This window comes from Osmerus eperlanus, chromosome 9, assembly GCF_963692335.1.
Source record: "Osmerus eperlanus chromosome 9, fOsmEpe2.1, whole genome shotgun sequence".
NCBI classification, from domain to species: domain Eukaryota; kingdom Metazoa; phylum Chordata; class Actinopteri; order Osmeriformes; family Osmeridae; genus Osmerus; species Osmerus eperlanus.
Window position 1 is genome coordinate 17,205,475 of NC_085026.1, and position 26,876 is coordinate 17,232,350.

At 50.2% G+C, this 26,876-nt stretch overlaps 2 protein-coding genes across 2 annotated transcripts in view; one reads left to right on the top strand and one right to left on the bottom strand.

Annotated features, from left to right (window-relative positions):
• Positions 1-160: 160 nt before the first annotated feature.
• isca2 (iron-sulfur cluster assembly 2) lies at positions 161-2,031 on the top strand. Its single transcript, XM_062470074.1, has 4 exons — positions 161-296; positions 918-1,077; positions 1,192-1,307; positions 1,523-2,031. The coding sequence occupies exons 1-4, from the start codon at positions 235-237 to the stop codon at positions 1,695-1,697; spliced, it is 513 nt and encodes a 170-aa protein (XP_062326058.1). The 5' UTR covers positions 161-234; the 3' UTR covers positions 1,698-2,031.
• Positions 2,032-2,579: 548 nt separating this feature from the next.
• eml5 (EMAP like 5) overlaps positions 2,580-26,876 on the bottom strand; it is a 40,630-nt gene continuing 16,333 nt past the window's right edge. Inside the window, exons 5-43 of the mRNA XM_062470095.1 lie at positions 26,651-26,836; positions 25,663-25,798; positions 24,634-24,835; positions 24,075-24,212; positions 23,473-23,729; positions 23,147-23,359; positions 22,874-23,041; positions 22,004-22,110; positions 21,779-21,897; positions 21,207-21,393; positions 20,866-20,971; positions 20,179-20,272; positions 17,901-18,001; positions 17,498-17,803; positions 17,172-17,299; positions 16,338-16,479; positions 15,853-16,005; positions 14,665-14,796; positions 14,399-14,487; positions 12,216-12,392; positions 11,812-12,013; positions 11,395-11,521; positions 10,537-10,551; positions 10,063-10,071; positions 9,764-9,842; positions 8,983-9,112; positions 8,728-8,826; positions 8,263-8,283; positions 7,894-8,067; positions 7,557-7,765; positions 7,077-7,234; positions 6,819-6,933; positions 6,195-6,383; positions 5,276-5,448; positions 4,929-5,091; positions 4,742-4,845; positions 4,448-4,601; positions 3,942-4,042; positions 2,580-3,815 (exon numbers count right to left, since the gene is read on the bottom strand). Of these exons, the coding sequence (XP_062326079.1) occupies positions 3,779-3,815; positions 3,942-4,042; positions 4,448-4,601; positions 4,742-4,845; positions 4,929-5,091; positions 5,276-5,448; positions 6,195-6,383; positions 6,819-6,933; positions 7,077-7,234; positions 7,557-7,765; positions 7,894-8,067; positions 8,263-8,283; positions 8,728-8,826; positions 8,983-9,112; positions 9,764-9,842; positions 10,063-10,071; positions 10,537-10,551; positions 11,395-11,521; positions 11,812-12,013; positions 12,216-12,392; positions 14,399-14,487; positions 14,665-14,796; positions 15,853-16,005; positions 16,338-16,479; positions 17,172-17,299; positions 17,498-17,803; positions 17,901-18,001; positions 20,179-20,272; positions 20,866-20,971; positions 21,207-21,393; positions 21,779-21,897; positions 22,004-22,110; positions 22,874-23,041; positions 23,147-23,359; positions 23,473-23,729; positions 24,075-24,212; positions 24,634-24,835; positions 25,663-25,798; positions 26,651-26,836 (5,400 nt within the window). The 3' untranslated portion in view covers positions 2,580-3,778. The remainder of the gene's footprint in view (positions 3,816-3,941; positions 4,043-4,447; positions 4,602-4,741; positions 4,846-4,928; positions 5,092-5,275; positions 5,449-6,194; positions 6,384-6,818; positions 6,934-7,076; positions 7,235-7,556; positions 7,766-7,893; positions 8,068-8,262; positions 8,284-8,727; positions 8,827-8,982; positions 9,113-9,763; positions 9,843-10,062; positions 10,072-10,536; positions 10,552-11,394; positions 11,522-11,811; positions 12,014-12,215; positions 12,393-14,398; positions 14,488-14,664; positions 14,797-15,852; positions 16,006-16,337; positions 16,480-17,171; positions 17,300-17,497; positions 17,804-17,900; positions 18,002-20,178; positions 20,273-20,865; positions 20,972-21,206; positions 21,394-21,778; positions 21,898-22,003; positions 22,111-22,873; positions 23,042-23,146; positions 23,360-23,472; positions 23,730-24,074; positions 24,213-24,633; positions 24,836-25,662; positions 25,799-26,650; positions 26,837-26,876) is intronic.

Sequence of the window (26,876 nt, forward strand, 5' to 3'; positions counted from 1 at the left end):
ACACAATATAATATCCCTATCAAACTACTTGTGTGGACCAGGTAAGGATGTGTCCAAGCTTGGCTCTGGACAAACTCCACCAACAGAATGAATTGTCGGCTGTCCCATAATAGAAAAACGAGTAAAGGTAAACAACAGAATCATTTGACAGTTATTTCAGCCAATCCGTTCCCTCGACGTCTTTCGTCACTGTTCGTGACGTAGGGGCTAAACCAAACACAAATGTTATGAAAGATGTCACTTTTTCGAGGAGCAATGCTTTGTGCGTCAAAGACAAGAGTATTTTGCCTTGCTAGGTAAATATGTATCTTTAATATGTATAGTATAATCCCATATGTAACATTGACATTCATTTTGATGTATCTACAGTAGTTGTGTGGTTCTTAGGTTTTGTAATACTGACGCTAGTAACGTTGTGTCGCACGCCAGTTAAGCTAGCTAGCACTAGCAATCTGAGAGGACCACTACACAGTTTGTGTACCAAATAAACTTGCACAAGTCTCACTTATTGTAGCTATTTTCTAATCAGACACAACGCACATGACAGTAGCCAAATTATACAGATTACAGTAGTCCAGCAAACTCACAGTTTCATTTAAATTGCTAATGGTTTTTCTTTCGCTATAGCTAGATATCTCCTCCTGACCCCTGTCTGACAATGTTCACATGCTGTCACACTAGCTAACTAGTCTTTTTGTGGTTTTACACCATAGGTGGCTACAGCACTAGTACATTTATTTCACTATACTGTACTGTACTAGCTACTCATGTTATTGTCGGACATTTTAGCTAACTAGCGCAGCTTTAAATCATAATTGAAAATAGTTAAAAACAAGCCAAAGAATGTATTATGATATTTAAAATGTCTTGATATTTTTGGGTGTCTCTCTGACATTTGTTGGGTATATGCCTTCCAGGGCGTCGTCATCCCTCCCTCAACCAATACTGCTGAAATGCCCCCGAAAGCCCATCTCCACCGGGGTGCCACGCTACAGCAGCACTTCAGCCCAGGAGAAACCGGAGCCGACAAGTAGTCCATCCGAGGAGAAAGTTCACCTCAGCGAATCTTGTGTAAAGGTGAGCACATGCACCCGGCACACACTTCTGTTTGATTAACACACTCTTTATGTTGTTTGTTTATGTTATTTGTTGATAAAAACATAGATGTTCCCCTCTTTTCCACTGTTTTAGAGGCTAGGAGAGATTATGGTCAAGGGGGAATACTTTCGGATACAAGTGGAAGGGGGAGGGTGCTCTGGATTCCAGTACAAATTCGCTGTCGATTCCAACAAGAACGAGGATGATAGGTAATTGACACCACTAAGTCTAGCACCTTTTGTTACTTCCTTTTTGATCATTTATGAAGACGAGGAGGATTGTATTCGCTCTGTGTTGTATCTCTAAAGGAATGCAGTGTTTCCGTAACAATCACCGATCTGCCCATGTCATGCTTTTTTTTTTGTCTCTTAATTACCTTTATGACCTCACTACAATACTCTGATTCAATCAACTCCGTTTTCAGAGTATTTGAGCAAGGAGGGGTGGGGGTGATCGTGGATCAAGATAGCATGGATTTTTTGAAAGGTTCAACGCTGGATTTCAGCCAAGAACTGATTCGTTCCTCTTTCCAAGTGTTGAAAAACCCCCAGGCTGATCATGGCTGCTCCTGCGGAACGTCCTTCTCTGTCAAGTTATAAACCTGTGTCCCTCCATCCTGCGAGTTGCAACATGTACCATGTTGATCTGTTAAGAAACCCTACTTTCATGGAATGTTATTCCACAATTCAGATATCCTCTAGTTATAAATGCTGCAGTTAAAGTGCTGAAAAGCTAGATGTTGATTAGGCTTGATTGTTTTTATTGATATTGTTGCATTGAATAAAATAATAAGATATAATATATTCATACAGATTGAGGATGATGCTTTGGAGTGGTCTGAATGTGTGTGCGCGGATGTATTTATGCGTAGATTAGTTATTCAGTGTAAAAATGTAAATAGGCTATATATTCACAAATAAAGTGTTAAAAGAATGCTGGTTGACATGTCTTCATAAATCCAATTAAAGTGGATATAACATTCCAAGAGAAAATATCTTGTGAAAGTATATTTACTTTATCCTCCAAGACGATCTGCAATGTTGTCGGCAGGTCTAAGAACTGACAAATCATAGTCATTAGCTGAAGACAATCTTAGGTCCGCTGTTGTGAAGCATAATTAGCTTCACATTTTATGAGCTTACTTAAGTCAATCAAACCTTTAGAAATTATGCGTCTTGAATGCAAAATATGAAAGTATTAAATCAGGAAGATAGATAGTACCTCAAGCCTGATAGACATTCTGTTTTTATTCATTTTTATTCCATTCTTTTTTATTAAACTTTGATTTAAGAAACATCTCACAAAAAATATACAAAAGAATATCTTTACAAATTATATTTACATTGGTATAATGTAAATCAGAATCTGCAGTAAACACATTTCATTTTTTGAACAGATTTAGCATAAAATGAGAAAAATGTTATTCACTTTTCATTATGCTCATTTACTCTCCATTTAACATTCGAGGAAGCAATATAATCTTCTTTTTTACCCTTGAACAAACAGCCACAACCTTTTAAACATATACTTTGAAATATGCTATTAATATGTCATACTGTAGCAGCACACTGAAAAATGATCAAAGGAGAAATGCAACAGTGTATTGAAACAACAGCTTTTTTCCTTTGTTTTCAGAGGAATTTGGTTGGACAAGGATTGTCTTTCACGAAGCCATGCATGTCCAATACACACATACACAAAACCTCAAACGACTATGTACACACAACATGTTATGGAAGGTTACTGCACAAGCTAAAGGTCGCTACACTTGAATAACACACACAGCTGAGGGAGTTTGAGGTTGAACCAGAGGACAAGGTAGTCACATAAAGGACCTCTCAGGACGACACAGTGACCAGGTCAGGTACAGTGCATAGAATGCTTTGGCATGCTGACACCCGGAACATAAGTGCGGATGTTACATTCAGGGAGAAGGCCACAGGAGTTGAAACTACAAGTAAAAAAGAAAATTACTACGAGAAAAAAAAAGAAAATTCAGATCACTCCAAACCTCAACATTTATACCCTCCAATGTATATTAAGGCTAATTTAGTTTGCTACAGCTTATTCAATTTATTTTTATTTTCATTCAACAAAAACCGACTGGCAAAACTGCCATTCAAACGTTTACACAGAAACACTCATCCTAAAAAAAGTCATCCACCATTAAAATCAAGTGCAGAAGAAATGGGAGGAAGTTATACAAGTTACATTTACATTTTAGTAATTTAGCAGACGCGACTTACAGTAAGTACAGGGACATTCCCCCTGAGGCAAGTAGGGTGAAGTGCCTTGCCCAAGGACACAACGTCATCTGGCACGGCCGGGAATTGAACTGGCAACCTTCAGATTACTAACCCGCTTCCCTAACCGCTCAGCCACCTGGTTGAATGTAAGAAGTTGTATGGAGATGTTGCAACGACAGGAGCTGTGAGCTCCCAGACTCGTGGACAGGGGCTGTGAGCTCCCAGACTCGTGGAGAGACACAGCCAGCTCTGGAATGAGGCTCCTGCGTCTACACACCTGGGGTGAGGTCACCTCTTATCTATTAGCTGCCTGGTCTGACGCCCCCCTCTCGACATGCGTCAGTCCCACTGCGGGGTCTCCTCTCTGGGTAGCCATGCTGGAAGCAGCCCATGCAGCCCCCTGTGGCGGTGGAGCGGGTGTCCAGGTGTGTTTCCTAGTGAGGAGCGTGAACACACCTCCAGACAAACAGGCTGGAAAAGACACACAGGATCGCGTTAGAGCGAGAAATGATTTAAACCTTCCATTTTAGGTAAACATTCTGGTGAGTTTATTTTCAGACTTGATGGAAGAAATCCATGTAGAGATCTGGAGCTGACCTCCTGTCGTCTCCCCCGGCACTGATGACGAAGCGATCCCCGCTCGTGAAGCGGATGTTGGTTAAGTGGGCAGAGTGCCCCAGGAAGCGTTTGTGTTTGGCCTGGAAGAGAGCACGAGCCCGTTTTATCAAACTCACTTTTACCCACAAGACAAGCTCAATAAAGAGGGAAAATCGTCAAGCGGCTCAATTAGTTATGATGAGTTATGATTGTCAGAAGCATAATCTTTAACTAAACAAGGCACAATTGGAATCACATACATAGCCTTTAAATGTACTTTTAAGTTAGCAATAAAATGATATTGTACAATAATAGATTACAATTATAATAGCAGAACCTTTTCATTGTTCAAGCAAACAGCTATTACAGGTTAGATTTATATGCATAATACCGGTATCAGGTATTAAGAGGTTCACTACATCATTGGACTATAACAGCTTTTATCAATGTAATAAATAAGTGACACACACAAACTATTGTCACAATATAACACAGATTGTACTTACAAACTTTTCTTGACACGGAAAGTCAAGCAGCTTTACCATTCCAAAGTCATCGCCAGTGACGATGTTGAGGCCAGAGTGGGATACACAGGCGCAGGTGACATCGGCTTTGTCCGTGTTCCTGGACCAGATCCCCACAACCTCGTCCCCCAGCACACTGGCCACACAGTCAGGGGAAAGCACACTTACCAAGGGAACCACATCACTCACACACCACTATTTACTTCCATGACTTGGTGATTCTGTGGGAGTTCTCCAGTCTAGACTCCTGGTGATGTCACTGGGGTCCAGACTCACCTTGTCCATGTGGCCCATGTAATCCTGTCTATAACCGACTGCTCTGTGACCTGTTTTCCAGACGGCACCTCGTACACCAGCCGTTTATAAGCACCTGTGGAAATCTGTGGGGGAAAAATATTTGTTCTTAAAGGCTGAGGGCCACACAGGAGAATTAGTGTGACAGGTCCAAGTGTCATCTCCTCACCTGGACATAGCAGCTGTCGGCTGAGAAATCCATCTGCATCACAAAGCTGGGGATGTCCCTGCAGCAGTTAATACGGTTAAGCTGCGGCCCAAGAGTCAGGTCATAGAAGTCGACCGCGCTCTCGGTAGAACCCACAGCCAAGTAGCGAGAATCTGGACTGAACCTGAACAGAGGAGGGTGTGAAGTGAACGTGAAGACGAGATATTCTGCCCTTTAACACGTCCGAAACAACAGATCAAAACAGCGGTATCTGGTTCAAGTCGTACCCTGTGGGTTAGTGTTTAGGGTTAGGGTTTCAGGTTATGGTTTAGGGTTAGGGTTCAGGGAGTTTAGGGAGAGGTGAGAACCTGATGTCCTGGATGGGAGAGCGTCTGTCTCTCTTCTTCCCCCAGATCTTGAGCGAGGTCACCAGCAGGATGATGAACTCTCCGTTCTTCATGCCAATGGCCACCATGTCCCCCTCGGGGCTATAGCTGACGGCTCGCGCTGGGTGGCCCAGGTTCACCTTGTTGAGCATCTTCTGTTGCCCCCAAAATAAAAAACACGTTCATAGTGTCAGTACAGGTCCTGCTGTGCATCCATCAAAATGATGTTGTTTTTATATGTAATTTTAATACTTGTGGGCATTTTTAATGCTTTATTGGAGAAGAGAACAGAGAAGACTAAAACAGAGTAGAGTAAAGCAGAGCACAATAGAGTAAAGTAGAGTATAGTAGAGTCCTCATCAAGTCCTCATCAATGATACTATTTTATTCCAAAATTATTTTTTCAACTTTCAAAACTCTTTTTTTGAAACTTCAAAAAATATATATTTTTTCAACTTTTGGAAACCTTTTCACACACACACAGTAGAAGTAGAAACTACAGATTTGTGTAAAAAAAAATTTAAGGAGTGAAAATAAAAAGTAAAAAAAATAGTGAAGTACTGATACCAGAAAAATCAACTTAACCCTTGTGTTATCTTCGGGTCATTCTGACCCATCAGTCATTGTGACCCACCGTCGTATTGCGACAACTTTACCGCATACAAAAACAAAGTGAGTAATTTTATTTTAACCGCTGGGCTGTCTCAGACCCCCCACATTGCGAAGGTTAAAAGAAAATGCTATTTATTTGTTTTTGTATTGGGTACAATTGGGTAAACACAACAATGGTTCGTTGTGAACCTTTGGGTCATGTGACCCGAAGGCAGCACGAGGGTTAAGTACAGTAACAAAGTATTTCTACTTTTGTTCTTCCCATCTCTGCCCCTGACCAGCCCCTGACCTTCTCTGGGATGTCCCACAGCCGGACTGTTCCATCTTCTGCAGCGGACAGGAAGACGTCCCTGGTGGGGTGGGCCCCCACGCCCCAGATGGGCCCGTCCATGTGTCCGTTCACCAGGATGTTGCACGCTGCGTTCTTCTCTCCCACCTCGATGATCTCTGCGTTCCTGGTCCCAACCAAGATCTTCCCCTGAAAGAGGGACAAGCAAAACAAAGTGACAATGTTTACATTTATGCATTTAGCAGACACTTTTATCCAAAGCGAATCTAAAAAAGAGAGAGCAGTAGAGCATAGGTCATAACAACGAGATAGCCCCAAACATTGCGAGCAGCCAAAACATGAAACATACATGGTGGAAAACCAAATAAGTGCCAAAGGGAAGAACCATAAGAGCATGCAGTTAAACAAGTTACAATTGAACAACATGAAACTCCCCACAAGAGTGCAAGAGTGTACCTGTAGAAAAAACAATCAACAGTAAAATATTTCACAGCGAGTACAAGAATTTGAAACCGTTACAACTAACCAACAAGAGCAACAAGTCTCTCAATACGAGACTCCTGTTCAAGTGACAATCTCTCCCTCCCCCCCCTCCTCCCTGATATAAATGACAGGATGGGGTACCTTGCCCCTGCACACGGAGCGGACACAGTCGATGACCTGTCCCGTCTCCAGTCTGAAGGCTCTGCAGCGCTTCAGTTCCTGGTCCCACAGCTTCAGAGCTCCTCCTTCCTTGGACCTGCCGGGGGAACCACACAACCCTCATCACCACCAGACACAAGCTTCCACCAGCCTGCTTCTCCAGTGAATGGAATTATGCTGTGGTGAACACAGCTGTTACACAGGCCTGGTTCATCTCACCGCCAGGGGGGAGGTACTCACGGTCTCTCCTTGCCTCCGGTGACGATGAGTCCGTCTCTGAGCGTGGTGTACATGGTGAACACAGGACCTGTGTGGGCTTTGGCCACTACTCTCACTAGAACGTGTTCCTTCCACACACACACATCCCCACTAATGGTACCTGTAAATGTCAAGTTATTCTGAAAAAAAAACAGACCTGCACTAATCTAGAGAGCAGACACTGCATGGCAAAGACAACAGTCAAGCAACAGGAGATTCACTACCAGATAGTGTTATCTGCTGGGGAAAAGACTGTTTAAACTTTATCATTATCAAATGTGAACACAAAGGTAAAGTATGAATCAGGTGTTTAAAAAGCATGATTGGGTTTATTTTTGGGTTTAAGCCAAACAGGCCCAGTATGAGTTTACACATTTACAAGAGAGTGTGTCTATCAAGTCCCAGCGTTGTCAGATGTGTGTGTGTGTGTGTGTGTGTTGACAGAGAAGGGAATGGACTCACAGCTCCGAACGCGACCGCGAGCATGGTCTGCATGCGAGCGTCCTCGACAGAGCTCATCACCCCCCTCTTGCTCAGCAGGGCGCGGCCAGCCAGTGTCCAGAACCGCACGTTCTTGATGCCCACCGACACGAACTGAGTGTCCGAGTCCGGCCGGAACTCAGCCACGAATATCCTCTGGGTGTGGCCCGAGCGGCTGGCCACTTTGGCACCTGGAGCAGAAAGAGGTGCGTCAGCCCTGCTGGGACATCAGTACCAGCTGTCCCCAGCTGTTCCCCTCTGGAACAGCTGGCCCTGTTAGGGCACCAAGCAGTGTCTGACGTGAGCGTCGGCCCCCTACCTTCCTGCCACTTCCAGATGGTGACGGTGTGCTCGGGGTCCAGACCCACCGACAGCAGCAGCTTGCCCGTGGCGCTGAAGCTGACCGAGCACACCCCCCTGGAGTGGAAGCACCGCAGCACGGACAGCGTCTGCTTGCTGGTGGCGTCCCACACGTGAATAGAGGGAGATGTAGCTGCGAGGGGGAAACACGGGAACAGCAAGTTTGTGTGAGGCGTGCGCCTGCCTGTACCATGCGTTCCACTAGGGGGCACTGTGTTCAAGCAGTCGATTAGATTTTTTGGGATATCGGCTGTCAGACATGAGGACTTGTCAGACTGGTCCCAGAAAGCCTGTGATGAGTGGGTGGCGGTTCCTTTTGTGGTCTTACCTGACATGTCCCCTATGTCACCTGAATAGAGAGATGAAGAAACACACAAGGAGAGATGAAGGAAAACGTTAAGCTCTGAGACACAAACGCTGCATGTGCATTTAGAACCAACACGTTCTAACAATATCAACTCTTCACGAACAATGTACAGGATAGTATATAGCATTGGAGTGGCCGTTTGTCTGTATTCATCTAGTTTTTGTTTCTTTCTTAAGCCTTTTTTAGCACTTGGATTCACGATAGAGCTGCTTCCCCTGGAACATCTCCAGTGATGGTGAGGCACGCACCACGCATGACAACTATCCTGCTCCTCAACTCAACAGCGAAGGGGAAGTAATTTATTTAAGTGGTTTTTCTGCTTCACAGTACTGGTAAGAGTGGAGACCATGCACAGCTATCCTTCTGTAGAACACACAAATGTACGGAAGAAAAAGATGGAGTTTGGGCAACTTCTCACAAACATACCTACTTGGCCAGTCGCCACGACGTTGGGAAACTTGGGGTGTTGATTGATAGTCAGGCACAGAATGTCATCGCTATGTTCTAGATAGAAGCTTTGGCAGGCTGTAATAATAACACATGCACACACACACACACACACACATACAATGAAAGCGTAAAATGCTTGAGTAGTGCTTGACTGTAATTAATCCCAATTTTTTTGGGCTTCCCCCCAGCACCCCTCCTCCCCCCCAGCACCCCTCCTCCCCCCCAGCCCACCTGTCGTCAGGTTGAGGACGACCCCCACTGAGGCTGTGTGGTAGATGATATCCGCCCCATCATTCAGGTAGTGAACGTTGTTGCGACAGTCGTTGCCGCGGTAACCGAAAACCAGATCCAGCACCAGGTCCTGTGGGCAGGGATCAACGTCATGGCAACAGAGACACATCTGGTGTACTTCCTGCTAACTCACTTCCAGTTTACTCAAGACTTCCACACAGGGTTGTCTGGGGCGTGTGGGTCAGCATCAACAGCATTAGCAAACCTGATCATGCTTGTTATCCTCCATGATAAATGAAAAAAATTGTAACATGAAGGCATTGGGCTTCGCAGGATGATGATGCATCTACATACAGGATCACCTGATCCCTGTGTGTTCAGGTGAGGATGGTCTCTCTACATACAGGATCACCTGATCCCTGTGTGTTCAGGTGAGGATGGTCTCTCTACATACAGGATCACCTGATCCCTGTGTGTTCAGGTGAGGATGGTCTCTCTACATACAGGATCACCTGATCCCTGTGTGTTCAGGTGAGGATGGTCTCTCTATATACAGGATCACCTGATCCCTGTGTGTTCAGGTGAGGATGGTCTCTCTACATACAGGATCACCTGATCCCTGTGTGTTCAGGTGAGGATGGGCTCTCTACACAGGGTGTTCTGGTGAGGATGGTCTCTCTACACAGGCTGTTCAGGTGAGGATGGTCTCTCTACACAGGCTGTTCAGGCGAGGATGGTCTCTCTACACAGGCTGTTCAGGTGAGGATGGTCTCCAGCTCACCTCAATGGGTCTCTTCTTCTTGCCCACGTTGTTGGTCTGTAGCTTCTCTGGCTGAGGCAGGGCCCTGCTGACTGGAGGTCTGGAACAGAGAGACGGAATAAGAGGAGCCTCTACGGATCTCTCTACGGGATCTCTCTATGGGATCTCTACAGGATCTCTACCCTAACCCGAACCCTTCTTCAGACAGTACAAATCAACACTTGACTGATATAGCACAGGACTATAAACATCTTCAACCCATCCAAGTTCCCAGAAAATAAAACCCAAAATGTTCAATCCAAACGGGGCCTTGATCTTACCTTGACCCTCTATGTGGCAGCAATAACAAAGAGAGACAGAGACAGAGAGAGAGAGAGAGAGAGAGAGAGAGAGAGAGAGAGAGAGAGAGAAGATTAGAACAAGCTCTTACACAGTTCCCGGCTGCTTCAGCGACACAGTCAGTCAGACAGCCTGAACACAACACAGCAGCCATCGAGGACATGAAGTTAACCAGTCAGTCAGCACCATGGAGTCTCCAGACCAACCAACACCATCTCTACCACCATTGGTACGGAGGTTCAAACCAGCCTCACAAGCAACACAGATCCCAAAAAGTTCCAAAAAGGCGAAAACGATTGTCCTGTGGAAACCGCGCTGCCGTTCATAGACCATCACTCACTTGGTTTACATTTATTATCTTTGTAAACTCATTTACAAGTATACAGTATAGGTTGCTGATAGTTATATGCCATTATGTATTTACTCATTGGGAGGGCTTTTATAATGTCTCTTACCTGACCACCCCCTGCCTTCAAGTTGTACCAAAGAGGAGAGCAGGGCAGAGATAGATGGACAGCCATCGAAAAGAAAAGAAAAGCAAAGAGGCGAGGTTATCCTCTCGGAGACAGCAGTGAATTCACACGAAGAAGAAAAAAAACAAAGTCTGAAATCTGAAAGTCCTAAAACCTGTCAGTCACTAAAACTTTAAGATGGCGGCTTGATTTTGCAAACAGCAACGGTGCATTGTGATTGGCTGTCCTGTCGCTCCTAGGGATGCTCATAGTTAACCGCTAAACGACGGGTTTAAACTATCGGTTAAACAGTTGCCAATTTAGCGACAATGTCGCTCGATTTAGCAACTTTTCAACTTCCCTAGTGACAAAAAAGTCGACAAATCTAGCGACTTTCTGCTACTTTGGCAATCTCCGTTTTTGTTGTTGAGAGGCAGCAAAATAACTAGGCAAATTGTACTTCCGTGTTGTTGTAGCCGCTAATCATGTAGCCTAGGTACAGCCAGAGCTCTCGGATTCAGCGTGTTTTCGTTTTGTTCTGATCCGTTGTTCTGCTGTTTATGCTGCTATTTAAAAATCTTTGAAAAAACATTTGTTATATTGTTTGTTTGTTTTTTAATGGGTCACAAACTCTCGTCCATTCTACATTTTTTATCTTCTCGGTTAACGGTTAAATGGTCGTTAACGAGCGTCGATTATCGGTCGATTCTTTCTTCATCAAAACAGGCATCCCTAGTCGCTACACCTCATGACAGCATGGTTCTCTGATTGGCTGTGACCAGGATGTGTCCATCCCAGTGAGGTGTGTCCATCTGAGCCTGCACTGAGAGGGGTCTCTCTGCCCCCGGAGAGGGGGGTTACCTCTCATCCACAGACGGCTCCTTCAGCTGCATGTGGGGCTTCACCCCGGTCATGGGGCGGACGTTGGTGGATAAGGCCTTGATGGTGTAGTTGATCTCATTCTCCCTGGTCACGTCGCTGTCGTAGCCTGACCAGGGAAAGGATGGGAGGAGGGTTCTTACTGTCTGTAGTGGTTTAACCTGAGACTGAGGCCTAACGTCAGGCGTGTGTGTGTTTCTGTGTGTGTGTGTTTCTGTGTGTGTTTCTGTGTGTGTGTTTCTCTGTGTGTGTGTGTTTCTGTGTGTGTGTGTTTCTGTGTGTGTGTTTCTGTGTATGTGTGTTTCTGTGTGTGTGTTTCTCTGTGTGTGTGTGTTTCTGTGTATGTGTGTTTCTGCGTGAGTGTTTCTCTGTGTGTTTCTGTGTGTGTGTTTCTCCTACCCCCGTCATCTTCACTCTCGATGTCCGACTCCTCGCTGTCACAGTGCCTGGCCACGCGGTGACCCTCAGCCTCGTGGCTCCAGATCATCAGGCACGTGTCGCCGCCGCCAACCGTTACCAGGAGACCGTCGTCATGGGTCCACCGCACGTTGGTCACATGGGTGCTGTGAGCTACGTAGCGCTTGAACTTTGCATACTTCCCCTGTAGGCAGCACAGCGCTCACTTAGAATAACACGGCTGAGAGCCTGATACATTAGCATAACGTTAGCGCAAACCAAGCAACGTACTAGCCTCGAGCCATGGTAAATGTTTGCATACAAAATGAAACTTCAAGAAAAATCAAGATAAGAAGGTAATAGATAGCGGCTGCTGTATCATGCGTGATCCAGGACCAGTCTCTTACCTTGACTGGGTACCTGAACAGCTTGACGTATCCCAGGTCGTCCCCTGTCGCTAGCACCTTCCTGTCACTGGTAAGGCAGGCGGAGGTCACCTCAGTCACCTCGCTGACCACAGGCCAGATGCCCTCACAGGACGCCCCCAAGACACAAGTCCATGTGCTCCAGTCGATCTTCTCCACCTGTGGGAGGGGTAGAGGGAAGAGACGGAGGCAGGGAAAGAGGGAGAGAGAAGTAGGGAAGGAAGGAGGAAGTGAGGCAGGGAGGGAAGGCGGGAGAGAGGCAGGGAGGGCAGGAGAAAGTGAGGCAGGGATGGAGGGGTAGAGGGAAGAGACAGAGGCAGGGAAGGGGGGAAGGAGGGAGAGAAGCAGGAATAAAGGGAGGGAAGGAGGAAGAGAGTCAGGGCTGAGGAGCAGGGTAGAAGCTCCAGTGAAATTTGACCCAGCACCATCCACCTCCCTCACCAGCATCCATCATCTCTAACCCTGCTTTCCTTAACCCCCCCCCCCCCCCCCCCGCCGTGGCTCTCAAGGTGTCTGAATGTCACAAAGTATAAAGGGGGCCTAATGCTATCCTGTTACCCTGGCTGGAATTAGAACGGCGCTGGTGTAAAGTGGGCCGTGTTAATGCTCGACTGCCCTTTCTGGGCTGTCCGCTGGCATCCTGGGGGGGAAGTAGGCCAGCGCACAGCCTCCCCTGCTCCACAGCTCCCCTGCTCCCCAGCTCCCCTGCTCCACAGCTCCCCTGCTCCACAGCCTCCCCTGCTCCACAGCTCCCCTGCTCCACAGCCTCCCCTGCTCCCCAGCCTCCCCTGCTCCACAGCCTCCCCTGCTCCACAGCCTCCCCTGCTCCCCAGCCTCCCCTGCTCCACAGCTCCCCTGCTCCCCAGCCTCCCCTGCTCCACAGCCTCCCCTGCTCCACAGCTCCCCTGCTGCACAGCCTCCCCTGCTCCACAGCCTCCCCTGCTCCACAGCTCCCCTGCTCCACAGCCTCCCCTGCTCCACAGCCTCCCCTGCTCCCCAGCCTCCCCTGCTCCACAGCCTCCCCTGCTCCACAGCCTCCCCTGCTCCACAGCTCCACAGCTCCCCAGCTCCCCTGCTCCACAGCCTCCCCTGCTCCCCAGCTCCCCTGCTCCACAGCTCCCCTGCTCCCCAGCTCCCCTGCTCCACAGCTCCACAGCTCCCCAGCTCCCCTGCTCCACAGCCTCCCCTGCTCCACAGCTCCCCTGCTCCTCAGCCTCCCCTGCTCCACAGCCTCCCCTGCTCCACAGCTCCCCTGCTCCCCAGCCTCCCCTGCTCCACAGCTCCCCTGCTCCCCAGCCTCCCCTGCTGCACAGCCTCCCCTGCTCCCCAGCCTCCCCTGCTCCACAGCCTCCCCTGCTCCACAGCTCCCCTGCTCCCCAGCCTCCCCTGCTCCCCAGCCTCCCCTGCTCCACAGCCTCCCCTGCTCCCCAGCCTCCCCTGCTCCACAGCCTCCCCTGCTCCACAGCTCCCCTGCTCCACAGCTCCCCTGCTCCCCAGCCTCCCCTGCTGCACAGCCTCCCCTGCTCCCCAGCCTCCCCTGCTCCACAGCCTCCCCTGCTCCACAGCCTCCCCTGCTCCACAGCCTCCCCTGCTCCCCAGCCTCCCCTGCTCCACAGCCTCCCCTGCTCCACAGCCTCCCCTGCTCCACAGCCTCCCCTGCTCCCCAGCCTCCCCTGCTCCACAGCCTCCCCTGCTCCCCAGCCTCCCCTGCTCCACAGCCTCCCCTGCTCCACAGCCTCCCCTGCTCCCCAGCCTCCCCTGCTCCCCAGCCTCCCCTGCTCCACAGCCTCCCCTGCTCCACAGCTCCCCTGCTCCACAGCTCCCCTGCTCCCCAGCCTCCCCTGCTGCACAGCCTCCCCTGCTCCCCAGCCTCCCCTGCTCCACAGCCTCCCCTGCTCCACAGCCTCCCCTGCTCCACAGCCTCCCCTGCTCCCCAGCCTCCCCTGCTCCACAGCCTCCCCTGCTCCACAGCCTCCCCTGCTCCACAGCCTCCCCTGCTCCACAGCCTCCCCTGCTCCCCAGCCTCCCCTGCTCCACAGCCTCCCCTGCTCCACAGCCTCCCCTGCTCCACAGCTCCCCTGCTCCCCAGCCTCCCCTGCTCCACAGCCTCCCCTGCTCCACAGCTCCCCTGCTCCCCAGCCTCCCCTGCTGCACAGCCTCCTCACCTCCGTTGAGGGAATAGTCTGCCTCTTGCCGCGGGGCGCCTCGAAAAATAATTGCTCCTTAGCACCGGTGTTGACTTGCAGTAATTTTCCTGTGAATGGAAAAACACAGTGAACTCAGACAAGCATTTAATGAGAGGAGCCTTGAAAGAGACTGTAGTATTTATACATTGTCGTGAATGGCCTTGGGTGCAGTTTTAATTTGAAATGAATTTGAGTTTGAATTCAGAGCGAGTTAGTCTGCTGGATGCCTCTGCCACGCTGCCTACCTCTTTTGTCCCAGTCCAGGTGGGTGATGTTGTTGAGCGACCCCTTGCACACGCCCACTCTCTTACTGCTCATCACGTTGTAGATGTCCACGAAGCTGTCGCCAGACGCCACCGCTAGGTACTTCCCAGCGCCTGTAGAGGAAGCAGAAGACTGAATATCCCTTCTCTGCCTCGTCTCCCTGCCCTGCCTCGTCTCCCTGCCCTGCCTCGTCTCCCTGCCCTGCCTCGTCTCCCTGCTCTGCCTCGTCTCCCTGCCCTGCCTCGTCTCCCTGCCCTGCCTCGTCTCCCTGCCCTGCCTCGTCTCCCTGCTCTGCCTCGTCTCCCTGCCCTGCCTCGTCTCCCTGCCCTGCCTCGTCTCCCTTACCTGCCTCGTCTCCCTTCTCTGCCTCGTCTCCCTGCCCTGCAGGGACTTGATAATCAGCAGAGGTGTCAGCCTGGAGAGACCCCTCTGGATTCAGTGTTAGACAACTTCCTAAAGAAAATGTGACAGATCTTTCTTTTTTTTTCTGAGTTAAATGGTGAGCGCCACAGGCTGTTCCATATCTGTGTCACGTCCACTGTGTTTGTCTGCTGCGTGCTGTGTCTACTGGGCGGGGATCTGGAGCTTTCTACATTAAGGTTAAGTGTCCAGGAGAGAGAGAGTTTAGTTTCCTCCCCCTCCTCTCATACCACTCTGGCTGTGCTCCTTCCTGGCCTTATTACACGCAGCCGTGGATCTGGGTCAGGCCTGCAGCAGTCTCTCCTCCCCTCACAACGGGGGGACAGAATAGGACTACCTGTCTGATTCCCACCCACTTACTTTAAGGAAGAAAGTTAACTTTTACACTGTAGCCTACATTGGCTCTGTGCTGGGCTGGGCTGAGCTGAGCGTTACATCTGGAGTTTTTTCCTCTTTCTCTCAGGGCAGATCAGTGCCGGTCCTAGCACATTTGGTGCCCCGGGGCGCAAACCGGGGTGCAAACCACAACACAGACATATGATCTGCCGCGGATGGCGCCCTCTGTTGGTAGTGCGTTTGAAACTCAAGGGCAGCGAGAGGGTTCATTTAAATGGATGCACTTGGGAAATTGGCGACCCCCCCCCTTCCTGCCGCCCTAGGCGGCTGCCTATGTCGCCTATAGGAAGGGCCGGCACTGGGGCAGAAGAGACTGGGGTCTACGACAGAGGAGCAGAGCGAGTGACGCCCACCTGGAGAGAACCGGATGTCGGAGATGACGTCCTTGCGATGGTGGAAGGACACCAGATCCTCCAGGGTGTCTGCGTTGACGATCAGGAAGCTGCCGTCGTTCAGGCCCACGGCCAGGGCCTTGCCGTCGGGGGAGAAGCAGCAACAGCGCCCCCCTGGAGACAGGAGGAGCTCCTGTTAGCTTGCAGACCAGCCAACCGACGGCCACCACATTTACATTTACATTTAGTAATTTAGCAGACGCTCTTATCCAGAGCGACTTACAGTAAGTACAGGGACATTCCCCCCGAGGCAAGTAGGGTGAAGTGCCTTGCCCAAGGGCACAACGTCATTTTGCACAGCCAGGAATTGACCCAGCAACCTTCTGATTACTAGCCCGATTCCCTAACCGCTCAGCCACCTGACTCCTGACACCACAGTGACAGAAGGGGGCTGGGGGGGGGTGAGGCTGGGTCTGGTGTCTCGCTGAGGCGCCTGGCTCACTCACCCTTGCGGAGCTTGCGTACGGCCAGCATGCAGTGACTGGGGGAGAGGTCCCAGATGCGCAGCGTCTTGTCGTCGCTGACGGTGGCACACAGCGGGAGGTGGGGGTGAGTGGCCAGGCCCCACACCTCGCCCTCCATGTGGCCCTACACACACACACACACACACACACACACACACACACACACACACACACACACACAGAAAACAAAGACAGAAGAATCAAAGTGCTGCCAGGTCTGAGACAGAGAGAGAGAGAACTGCCTTCTGAACACACATACATTTATTATAAAAGTCTGTTGGACATGGAGTTCCAACCAGAATCCCATCACTGAAAATATAATAAAGGCAGTAGTTGATGGGCTCGGGTACTGAGCTAAGTGCTCGATGAAAATCAATGTTGAAACATGGCAGCTCGAACAGTCTGACAAAACTCATCCCATATGATTTGATTGGACTGCCTTGAGGCACAAGAAATTGCTTATTTACCTTAAAGCATTTCAAAAAGGTAATTAATAAGATTAGCTCTGGGTCTCTATCTCGGATCTTGAAAAGATTGTAGGGGCACTTAACAAAATGAAAGTGACAAGACGATTTTATTTATGATTTTTTCAAAATTGTTTTATACAAGACTCTAGAGAGCCAACATTTGTTAAATAATATTAAGAGATATTGGCAACAGTCTTCTAAGAACTACAAGCCAAAATCATCTAACCCCACCTGACCCTTCCATCACTGGCTTCTCATTGGCTGCCACTTAAATGGACTCCAATGACCTGGCTGCTTCAGCTGTTCAGGAATGTGACAGGTATTTGAGTTGTGTTTGTGTTCCTCTCACCTGGACTAGCAGGGTAATGGGTCCGCTTTTATCCACCTCCAGGATCTCCCCGTTCTTGGTTCCCACAAGGATATGGCCGTGACCCAGGGATATGGCCCGTATGGAAGGGTTATCCTCCAGCAGCAACCCTGCAGAGACAACACCGTCAATAACCTCCACCTCCCATCAACAACCTCCACCTCCGCCACAGAAAGCAATCTTCATTACAGCCAAATGGGATTGAGCGTTTTAATGGATTTCCATCTAAACGATTTCACTGCCTCTCTCCAGCGGCGCACCCGCTACGTAATGTGATTGGAGTAGAAGGAAGGAAGGTGACCTTTTACCTTTGGAGCCGGGCGCCAGAACGGCTCTCTTGATGGCGTAGGTCTTCAGGCACCTCTCGAAGGTGTCGTCCCAGAGAGCCACGATGCCGTCCTTTCCCCCGGTCACGAAGCCCTTCTCCAGGGCGTGCATGCTGAACACGGGCCCGTCGTGGGCCTTCACGGTCTTCACCAGGAACATGTCTCTCCAGATGCAGATGTCTCCAGTGCACGTGCCCGAGAACACCGTCTCCTCCGTCCAGCCGTACACCGCACACATCATGGTCTCCGTCTTCCCCATGTTGCCCTTACGACCAATCAGACCCCCACCTGAGGAGGGGAGGGCGTCCAATGAGATGTCACGCGGCCCACGGCAGGGAACACTGCTCTGTTTATCAGACACGTCCGGCATGTGTGAGTCACTTACCGGCTTTATGCCAAAACTTCATGTGCTTAACGCCGGCTGTAATGAGCTTGTCTGCCATGTATGGATTGATTTTAACAACAAAAATCTTGTCCTTGCTTCCCCTGTGGAGACAACATGACAGCAGCCTTACATCCAGCCTGATCCAGATTAAAAGGGTTGTACGGATATATGAAGAGGAAGACAACCATGTGGAATCTCCACAGGGTGTCTCACTGCCAGGGTGTCTGTCTGTCAGGGTGTCTGTCTGCCAGTGTGTCTCCGTGCCCCTCCAGGGCCCAGCTTTTCTTTTCCTGTCTGAACAATAAGGATCAGTTTTCTGCCCTGTCTGAGGCGATGGAGCAGAGCACACTGACATGTCTAATCACTGCCCTTCCTGCTGCTGGAGCACTCTCTAACTCTCTTCTCCCTCCTTCTCTCTCCTCCTCTCTCTCCTCCCTCTCTCTCCTCCTCTCTCTCCTACCTCTCTCTCCTCCTCCTCTCTCCTCCCTCTCTCTCTCTCCTCCCTCTCTCTCCTCCTCCCTCTCTCTCCTCCCTCTCTCTCCTCCTCCCTATCTCTCCTCCTCCCTCTCTCTCCTCCTCTCTCCTCCCTCTCTCTCCTCCCTCTCTCTCCTCCTCTCTCTCCTCCTCTCTCTCCTACCTCTCTCTCCTCCCTCTCTCTCCTCCTCCCTCTCTCTCCTCCTCTCTCCTCCCTCTCTCTCCTCCCTCTCTCTCCTCCTCTCTCTCCTCCCTCTCTCTCCTCCTCTCTCTCCTCCTCTCTCCTCCCTCTCTCTCCTCCCTCTCTCTCCTCCCTCTCTCTCCTCCTCTCTCTCCTCCCTCTCTCTCCTCCTCTCTCCTCCCTCTCTCTCCTCCCTCTCTCTCCTCCCTCTCTCTCCTCCTCTCTCTCCTCCCTCTCTCTCCTCCTCTCTCCTCCCTCTCTCTCCTCCCTCTCTCTCCTCCTCCCTCTCTCTCCTCCCTCTCTCTCCTCCTCCCTATCTCTCCTCCTCCCTCTCTCTCCTCCTCTCTCCTCCCTCTCTCTCCTCCTCTCTCCTCTCTCTCTCTCCTCCCTCTCTCCTCCTCCCTATCTCTCCTCCTCCCTCTCTCTCCTCCTCTCTCCTCCCTCTCTCTCCTCCTCTCTCCTCCCTCTCTCTCTCTCCTCCCTCTCTCCTCCTCCTCTATCTCCCCATCTCTCCCTAAGCCCACTCCTTTCTCACCCCATGCTTCCCTCTCAGAGGACTAGGCAGTGCAGAGCACAAGGCAGGCTCTGTCAGGCCCCATTTCCCCGCGCCCGCCTCACTGCACTGCCCACCAGGGCCTGCAAAGGAGATTAGTGTATCTCCAAGCTGTCTCTGGGCTGCCCTGGGAGTCCTGCACACAGCAGCCCACAGGAGAGCAGCCTGGCTGGGTCACAGTCCCGTCTAGCCAGGGGGAACTCACATGGAACATTAGGACAGAAACTAATGTTAAGCAATCAAAACGAGACAGCCGGCTGTTATTTAGGGAAATTGGGAAAGTCTAGATTCACTAAGACGACTGCTTTTAAAAGTTCTTTGATGGTTTTCCATATAAATTGTAGCTCTTCATTATGAGATTTATAATTAGTCTGTGGCCATCTTTCATTCTAAATGAGCCAGTGCAGTGAAAAGAGAATAATGTATCTTACCATGTTCATTAGGCTACGCTTTTCTCCAAAGTGGTGTGCAGCATAGGGCGTTACTTCAACCTGTGACCTCTTGGTCTGCTGTTAAGTGCTCTAACCGCTGAGCTACCCCAGGTGGCCAGACAGCTCATCTGTTCTCCAGGGCCTCTCTTAGCTTCAGTCTCGCTGCTCTACAGGACCTCATCCACGCTTCCTCCATCTCCTCATAACTCAGCTGTACAATTTCAATTTGCACCTTATATATAAACGTCCATATTCAAACAGCAGGTGCTAAAACTGTCTCCAAAATGAAACGGAAGGTTGAGATTTGTATTCTCCAGTCTGGTGAACTCAAGTGGCGTTTACGTGTGAGCTCTTAAACCTTTGATTCATCGTCCTACAAGAATGAGTCCTCCACAGGAACTAAGGATATAAGAGATAGCTGCCAACATTGTGCTTGGAGGAAGACAAATAAAAAAAAACACCTCCTACTGTTTGAACGTGAACCAAATCTGTATTTTTTATGATCGTCTAATGTTTTATTCGATCCAGAAGCGTGTGACCCTGGTACAACTGTGTCTACTGTCTGGGCCTCTTCAGGTGACATCTGCTGTAGCGGAGGCGGGGTTTACCTGACAGGGTCCCAGGGGTCAGTGTGCTTACCTTATGGCAGAGAGCTTCTCTCCCTTCCTCCAGTCCCACAGGACAATGGTGTGGTTGTCATCCAGTCCTACAGAGGCCAGGCGTTTACCATCCGCTAGGAGAAACAAGACGTGTCTGTTCAATACATTTAACATTTAGTCATTTAGCAGACGCTCTTATCCAGAGTGACTTAAAGTAAGTACAGGGACATTCTCCCCGAGGCAAGAAGGGGTGAAGTGCCTTGCCCAAGGACACAACGTCATTTTTCACGGCCGGGAATCGAACCAACAACCTTCTGATTAATAGCCTGACTCCCTAACCGCTCAGCCATCTGACGAAATACAGCGTTTACAAAGACAGCGTCTCCCTTTCCCCTGCAAGGCAGCCTGCCTGACTGTCTGTCCAAGGCCAATTAGAGGAGGTGAGAGACGCCCCGCTTTGATGCTGCTAGACAGCCTGAACACCCAGACTTCACAACACCACGTCAGAGACGGAACGTAACCCCTCACCCTCCTCCTCTACGGGCACACAGGCCTGTCTGACACTTTCTATCCCGACCAGCGGGGCTATTGTTGAGTAGGAGGGGAGATTTGAAGGGGTGTTTTTGTTTTGGCATGTTCAGAGAATCGTCAGGGGAGAGGTGCTGGAAGCAGCAGTGGAGCGTTCGGGGGCGTTCCGGAGCATTCCGGAGGGAGGAGGGGGGGTTACCTGAGAAGTCCAGTGCACACACTCCCAGCTGGTGGGATCCTTTCAACACTGACATGGGCTTCAGAACCTCTGTGTCCCATATGTGAATGGAGGAGTCTCTGCCAACCTGAGATCACACAGACACACACGCACACACACATGCACACACACTTTATATTGTCTCGTTGCTAGGCTACTGCATGGCTTGTGTACATAATAAACATATTTAATACAACACTTCAGTCTTAGCTAAGGGACATTCCTCCAGGCCAGCCCATCTGTCCTAACTCTGACCTGGGCACTGAGAGCTACTCTATCCCAGCCTCTGAATATTTCATGCAGAGCAGGGGCTGGCTGGCTACCTGGCCGGTAGCGACGTAGTCCTTGAGGGGGTGGATGGCCAAGCACAAGATGTCGTCGTCGTGGCACATGTAGAAGCGCTGGGTGTTCTGCTGACGGTTGTAGACCACACCCACAGCCGCCACGTGGTACACGATCTCCCCCGTCTGAGTGTAGAACAGGTTGCTACGGCAGTCGTAGCCTCTGTAGCTGCGGGAAGGTAACATGAGAGAGAGAGTTAGTGATAGAGAGAGGGAGAGTTAATGATAGAGAGAGGGAGAGTTAATGATAGAGAGAGGGAGAGTTAATGATAGAGAGAGGGAGAGTTAATGATAGAGAGAGAGGGCTAGAGAGAGAGACAGAGACATGGTGAAAGTAGAGTGAGAGAGAGAGAGAGAGAGAGAGAGAGAGAGAGAGAGAGAGAGAGAGAGAGAGAGAGAGACAGAGAGATGGTGAAAGTAGAGAGTGAGACAGAGAGAGTGAGAGACAGAGAGAGTTAGAGAGAAAGAGAGATGGTAAAAGTAGATTGAGAGAGAGACAGAGAGAGTACTGTGTTGGGTGGTGTAATGCCTGCAGCAGGCGGAGGTCCACCCACCCATGGATGAAGTGGAGTTTGACGCCACTTCCTGGCGCCCGCTCCCTCTTCTTCATGGCCAGCGCTCGGTGCTTCTCTCTGCACTGCTCTTTGAGCTGAGGTAGATCTTCTTTGTAAACCTGTGCAGGAATCAACCACATGACACAGATATACATGAAGTATATTTAAATATGATTGTTGTACACAGGCTGCAGCTAGATCACGGGTGATGATCAGGTGACTGACCTGTCTCCTGTATGTGAGCTGCGTCTCCTGTTCGATCTCTGAGTCCATCTCCGGCACGTCCGACTGGTCCGAGTCCGACTCCTCGCTGTTGGAGTCCGCCAGGCTCTCTGCAGGAGAGGAGCGCGTCCACAGTCACCCTCCACCACGACAAAACCACACTGACTCCACATGACGGATCACCACAGAAACACTTTGCAGACAACGTCTTGTTTTCTCTCTAAAGCTGACGTCCTATGGGATGTTGACTGGTGGTTTACTGTGTGGCAACGCCATTTCAGTTTGTTCAGGCTCTAACAGTCTTACAGGGTGGACTGCATGGCCATTACAGGGACCCTTACAGGGACCCTTACAGGGACCCTTACAGGGGCCATCAGTCAGACATAATGTTGATGAAGAGAAAGGCGACTGAGCCAAGACAAGACCATCAGTGGGTCTGGAAGGCTCAGCCCTTCTCCCAGGATCCATTAGCTAAATTAAAGGAAGCGGTATTCAGTATGACGTTTAATTTTCCCGATGCACACTGCAGCTCTGCCTCGGGGCGTCTCTTTCAAAACGACAGCGGTTACAAACAAGGACAAGGTTTCACGTTCGTGCGTAAGCGAACTGTACACCAGTGTGCTGGCTGCAAGCCTGAGTCACTTCATGTTTTCTTCATTATTTATGATGTGATGATAGCTCTCTGCGAAGACCTTTTAGAGGGTTACAGGTAACAGAAGCTAAAAGGGCGGAACCCTGTGACCTTTCAGCGTGAGTGCAGCGTTAAGTCTGCTAAAAATGACAAAAAAATGACTAAATGTACAGTAAGTCAGGGCCTTATTTGGGTGGTGATGTCACACTGTGATGTCACACTGTGATGTTGGTGCAACCTACCTTGAGGTGCTATGTGGAGCGCTTCTTTCGATTTTCTCTCCGGAACAAACTTCCACTGGAACACAGAGTGGTCAGCTCCACCAATGGTTATCACCCACTGGTAGTCATGTGACCACCTGGCGTTGGTTATATGGGCAGAGTGACCTAAATACTTTTTAAATTTTGCACCTAGGAGGAGAAAGACACGTAATGTCAGCCAAACATACAACATGATAAAGATAATAAATGAAAAAACCCTAACCCTAATCCAAAACTGAAAAGGAAACTCCTTACCTTTTCTTATACACGGGTATCGCAAAAGTTTCACTAATCCGTAGTCGTCCGCCGTCACTAAAACTTGGTTATTGAAGTTTGCATCCACAGAGTTGATGTCGTTGATCTCTGAGTATTTAGGCCAGATCCCGTTAACCTCGGGACCCAACACACACGTCCAGGACGACCACTGCACCATCTTCAGATCCTCACGGTTGGCGATTTCCTTACCGCCTGAGGAAAAAAAAAACACGTTTTTTTTTTTTTTACAAAAAATACAACAAACACGTTTCATTTCGTCCTTAAGCATCCAAACACAAACCCAACTGTGGCTGACTGGAACTCACTTGGCATCCTGTAAAAGAGTCTCCTGCCGCTGCCGTCGTTGGTCTGCAGGTACTTGCTGTCGGTGGACCAGTCCATGTGAGTGATGAAGCTGCAGGAGCCGATGCACTCCCCCACCTTCTTGTACCTCTGCACCACCCCGTACACGTCCACCGAGTTGTCGTTGGAGCCCACGGCCAGGTGAGCTCCGTCAGGTGAGTACTTCAGCTCATGGATGGCCTCCTTCCTGTCCTTTATGTGGACCACCTCTGTCATGTCCCTGCAAACGGACAAGCCGTCAGGGGGAAGTGTTACCGTGACTCCAACCGACAGACAGGAAATTAAGCTTAAAAGGCCTCTGTCATAGAGGTTTACATTTACATTTAGTCATTTAGCAGACGCTCTTATCCAGAGCGACTTACAGTAAGTACAGGGAAATTCCCCCCGAGGCAAGTAGGGTGAAGTGCCTTTCCCAAGGACACAACGTCATTTTGCACAACCCGGAATTGAACCGGCAACCTTCTGATTAATAGCCTGATTCCCTAACCGCTCAGCCATTTGACCCCAGGTTAAACGAGCAGGTGAAACGAGCTCTGCCCAGGTGACCTTCGACCCCTGTGCTTACCTGACCCTGAGGACGGTGAAGGAGCCGTCCTTCATGCCCAGAGCCAGGTGGATCCCATCAGTGCTCACGGCAGCGCAGCGGATCGGCTCCTCCATGTTGCAGCGAGCGATCAGCGCGTGGTCGATCAGACTCCATATCCTAAACACACATCAGCAGATGACGGGAGTGTGCTCAGGTGAAAAAGGAGAATACTTCAATCCTGAAGTTAGACGTACTAAATGAGAGCTCAAGACATTTCCGTTTTTTTTTGTTTGTTTTTCCTTGACGCAATTCGACTGGTGTACTTAGAGATTTCAAATATTCACATACTTATTGATAACTTTAATAAATCCAAGTATGTCTGTACTAGGGATTCATCATTAATCGATTTTACTATTACCCCCGATTTAAAACGTCTCAGTTTTGTAAACGTTTGTAAACGTTTTTGATCCGATAATATTGATCATGCCCTTGTACTTTGTATGTATACTATAAGTCAAATCTCTTTCCTCCTGGGTACCCCTGGGCCCCTAACAGAGCCAGTACCAGGTACGAACGGGGTTTAAAGGTCCCGTCCTACCTGACAGAGCGGTCGTCACTGCCGGTCATGGCCAGGGGCTTGGTGGGGTGGACGGCGAGCGCCCACAGCTCGCCCTCGCAGTGACCCTGCATGATGAGGAAAGGCTTGGTGCGATCGTGCACCACCACCTCAAAGATCTCGCTGTCCTGGGTGCCCACCAGGATGTGGTCCCCCCGCCAGCACACACTGCGGACCGACAGCCCTGTCCACACACACACACACACAAACAAGCACACATGTGCAAGCACACACACACACACACACACGCCCAAGCACACATACATACACGCAAGCACACACAAAAAACATACGTTAATACAATACCCAGAAATACCCAGACAAACAGTCATGCCAATAAGGAAAACAAATAAACATTCACACAGACAGAGGGTTTCAGGGTAACATTCACAACCGGTCTACACAACTGGGATCTTTATTAAACACAGAAGGAATCAAATAAGTAAAGCTGTCGTCAAGGAAACAGTGGTCTAGGCTAAAGGTTGCTGTCTCTAGGCTAAGCATAAAAGACGGGGAGATGGAGGGACGACTTTCCTGTACATTCACAAACTTTGCACCTCATTAAAACTGTATACAGTCCATAACACATGTACAGCACAGGGGCGGATCAGGACAGGGCAGCCCACAGGGGTGGAGCAGGACAGGGAAGCCTACAGGGGTGGAGCAGGACAGGGAAGCCTACAGGGGTGGAGCAGGACAGGGAGGGATAGGGACATGATGGGGCGGGTACTCCTACATCGCCCCCGGCAACAGTACCCACCTCGGCTATTCTCCCCTCTAGCTACTGGTGAAATCAAAGAGACAGTGACAAGAAAACAAATGAGTGACTACAAATAAGAACAGAATCGAGAAAAAAACAGAATAGAGGCAGGAAAATGGGCTTGTGATTTAAAAGACTAAGACAGTAAAGATCGACAGATCTCGCTTCTTTGACAGCAGTAGTCTGTCTAAGCCTGCGAGTGTGAATGACTGCAGTCGTGGAAATAACCGACACCACCCTGGTGACGTCACCTTTATATCCTTGATCGGTCTCCCTGAGGTCCATGACAGTGATGGGTTTGAAGCTGAGGTCCCAGAGACGCACACAGCCGTCGCGCCCCCCGGTAGCGAAGCCCTCCTCACAGGCGTTCATGCTGAAGATCCCTGACTGGAGGAGAGAACAGACTGTCAGGACGACACAGGCCCGAGTGAATGCTGCCACCAGGGTCCCCGCCTGACCACGCTTCCTCACAGCTACTCGCTTTTCGTTTCAGGAAGATGGGCTAGCACAGAGCTGACGGATTGGCCGGTTTAGTTGGCAGGTTCTGGCAGTGACTCCCTGATTGGTGGAAGGGAGAGGGGGCGTGGGAGCTGGCTAGGAAACAGTTTGACAGCGTCCTACAATTGTGTGTGTGTGTGTGTGAGTGTGTGTCGGAGGAGCACTGTCCCCTCCCCCATCCCACCATCCCCCCATCCCAGCATCTCTCCACCCAGCTGTTGAGCCCACAGATATCATTTAATCCTGGGTAGTAAACGCTGATCCTCTGCTCTGGGCCGACTCAAACAGAGCCACAGCCTCCCGCTGGCACCAGACCGCTCTCCTCATGTAACCGTCCACAATAACAAGCACAGGCAGGCCAGCCTCCAGCAGGGTAAACAGCAAGAGGTGTAGGTGTGTTAGCTGGACACGGAGGGCGAGATGTGGAGGACCTCGGCACGCTGGACAGAGCTGACCTTTGCGCCGAGGTGGGGCAGCCGGTGTGACTGAGCGAGGGAGGGAGTGAGGGCGTGAAAGCGGGCCTCCGGAGGGTGTGTGGAGGCTGGGAGAAACACTAACACAGGCTGAGGCTCGACGTACCAGAGCTGCTGATCTGAGAGCAGCCTGCTTAGCATTCTGACTGACTTCCAGCCCACACTAGGAGACAGGGGGGGGGGGGGGGGGGGGCAGAGACACAGGAACAGCAGGTATTACTAGGAAGAGGAGCAGATAAGCAACAGGGGGAACAGGACGATTACCTACCCCGTGTGCTCCCTGGACCGTACGCAGCAGAGTGATGCCCTTCCACACGTAGATGTCTCCGTTCAAGGCACCAGAGTACGTGACCTCGTCCTTGGCGCAGGCGAGGCAGAGGATTGTCTGGAGGTCTCCCGTTTTGCCAAAGACGCCTCGTTTGGGGGTCAGAGCGTTGCCACACAAGCTCCAGAACTGGAGACAGAGAGAAGAACAGGACAGAAGCCGACATTAG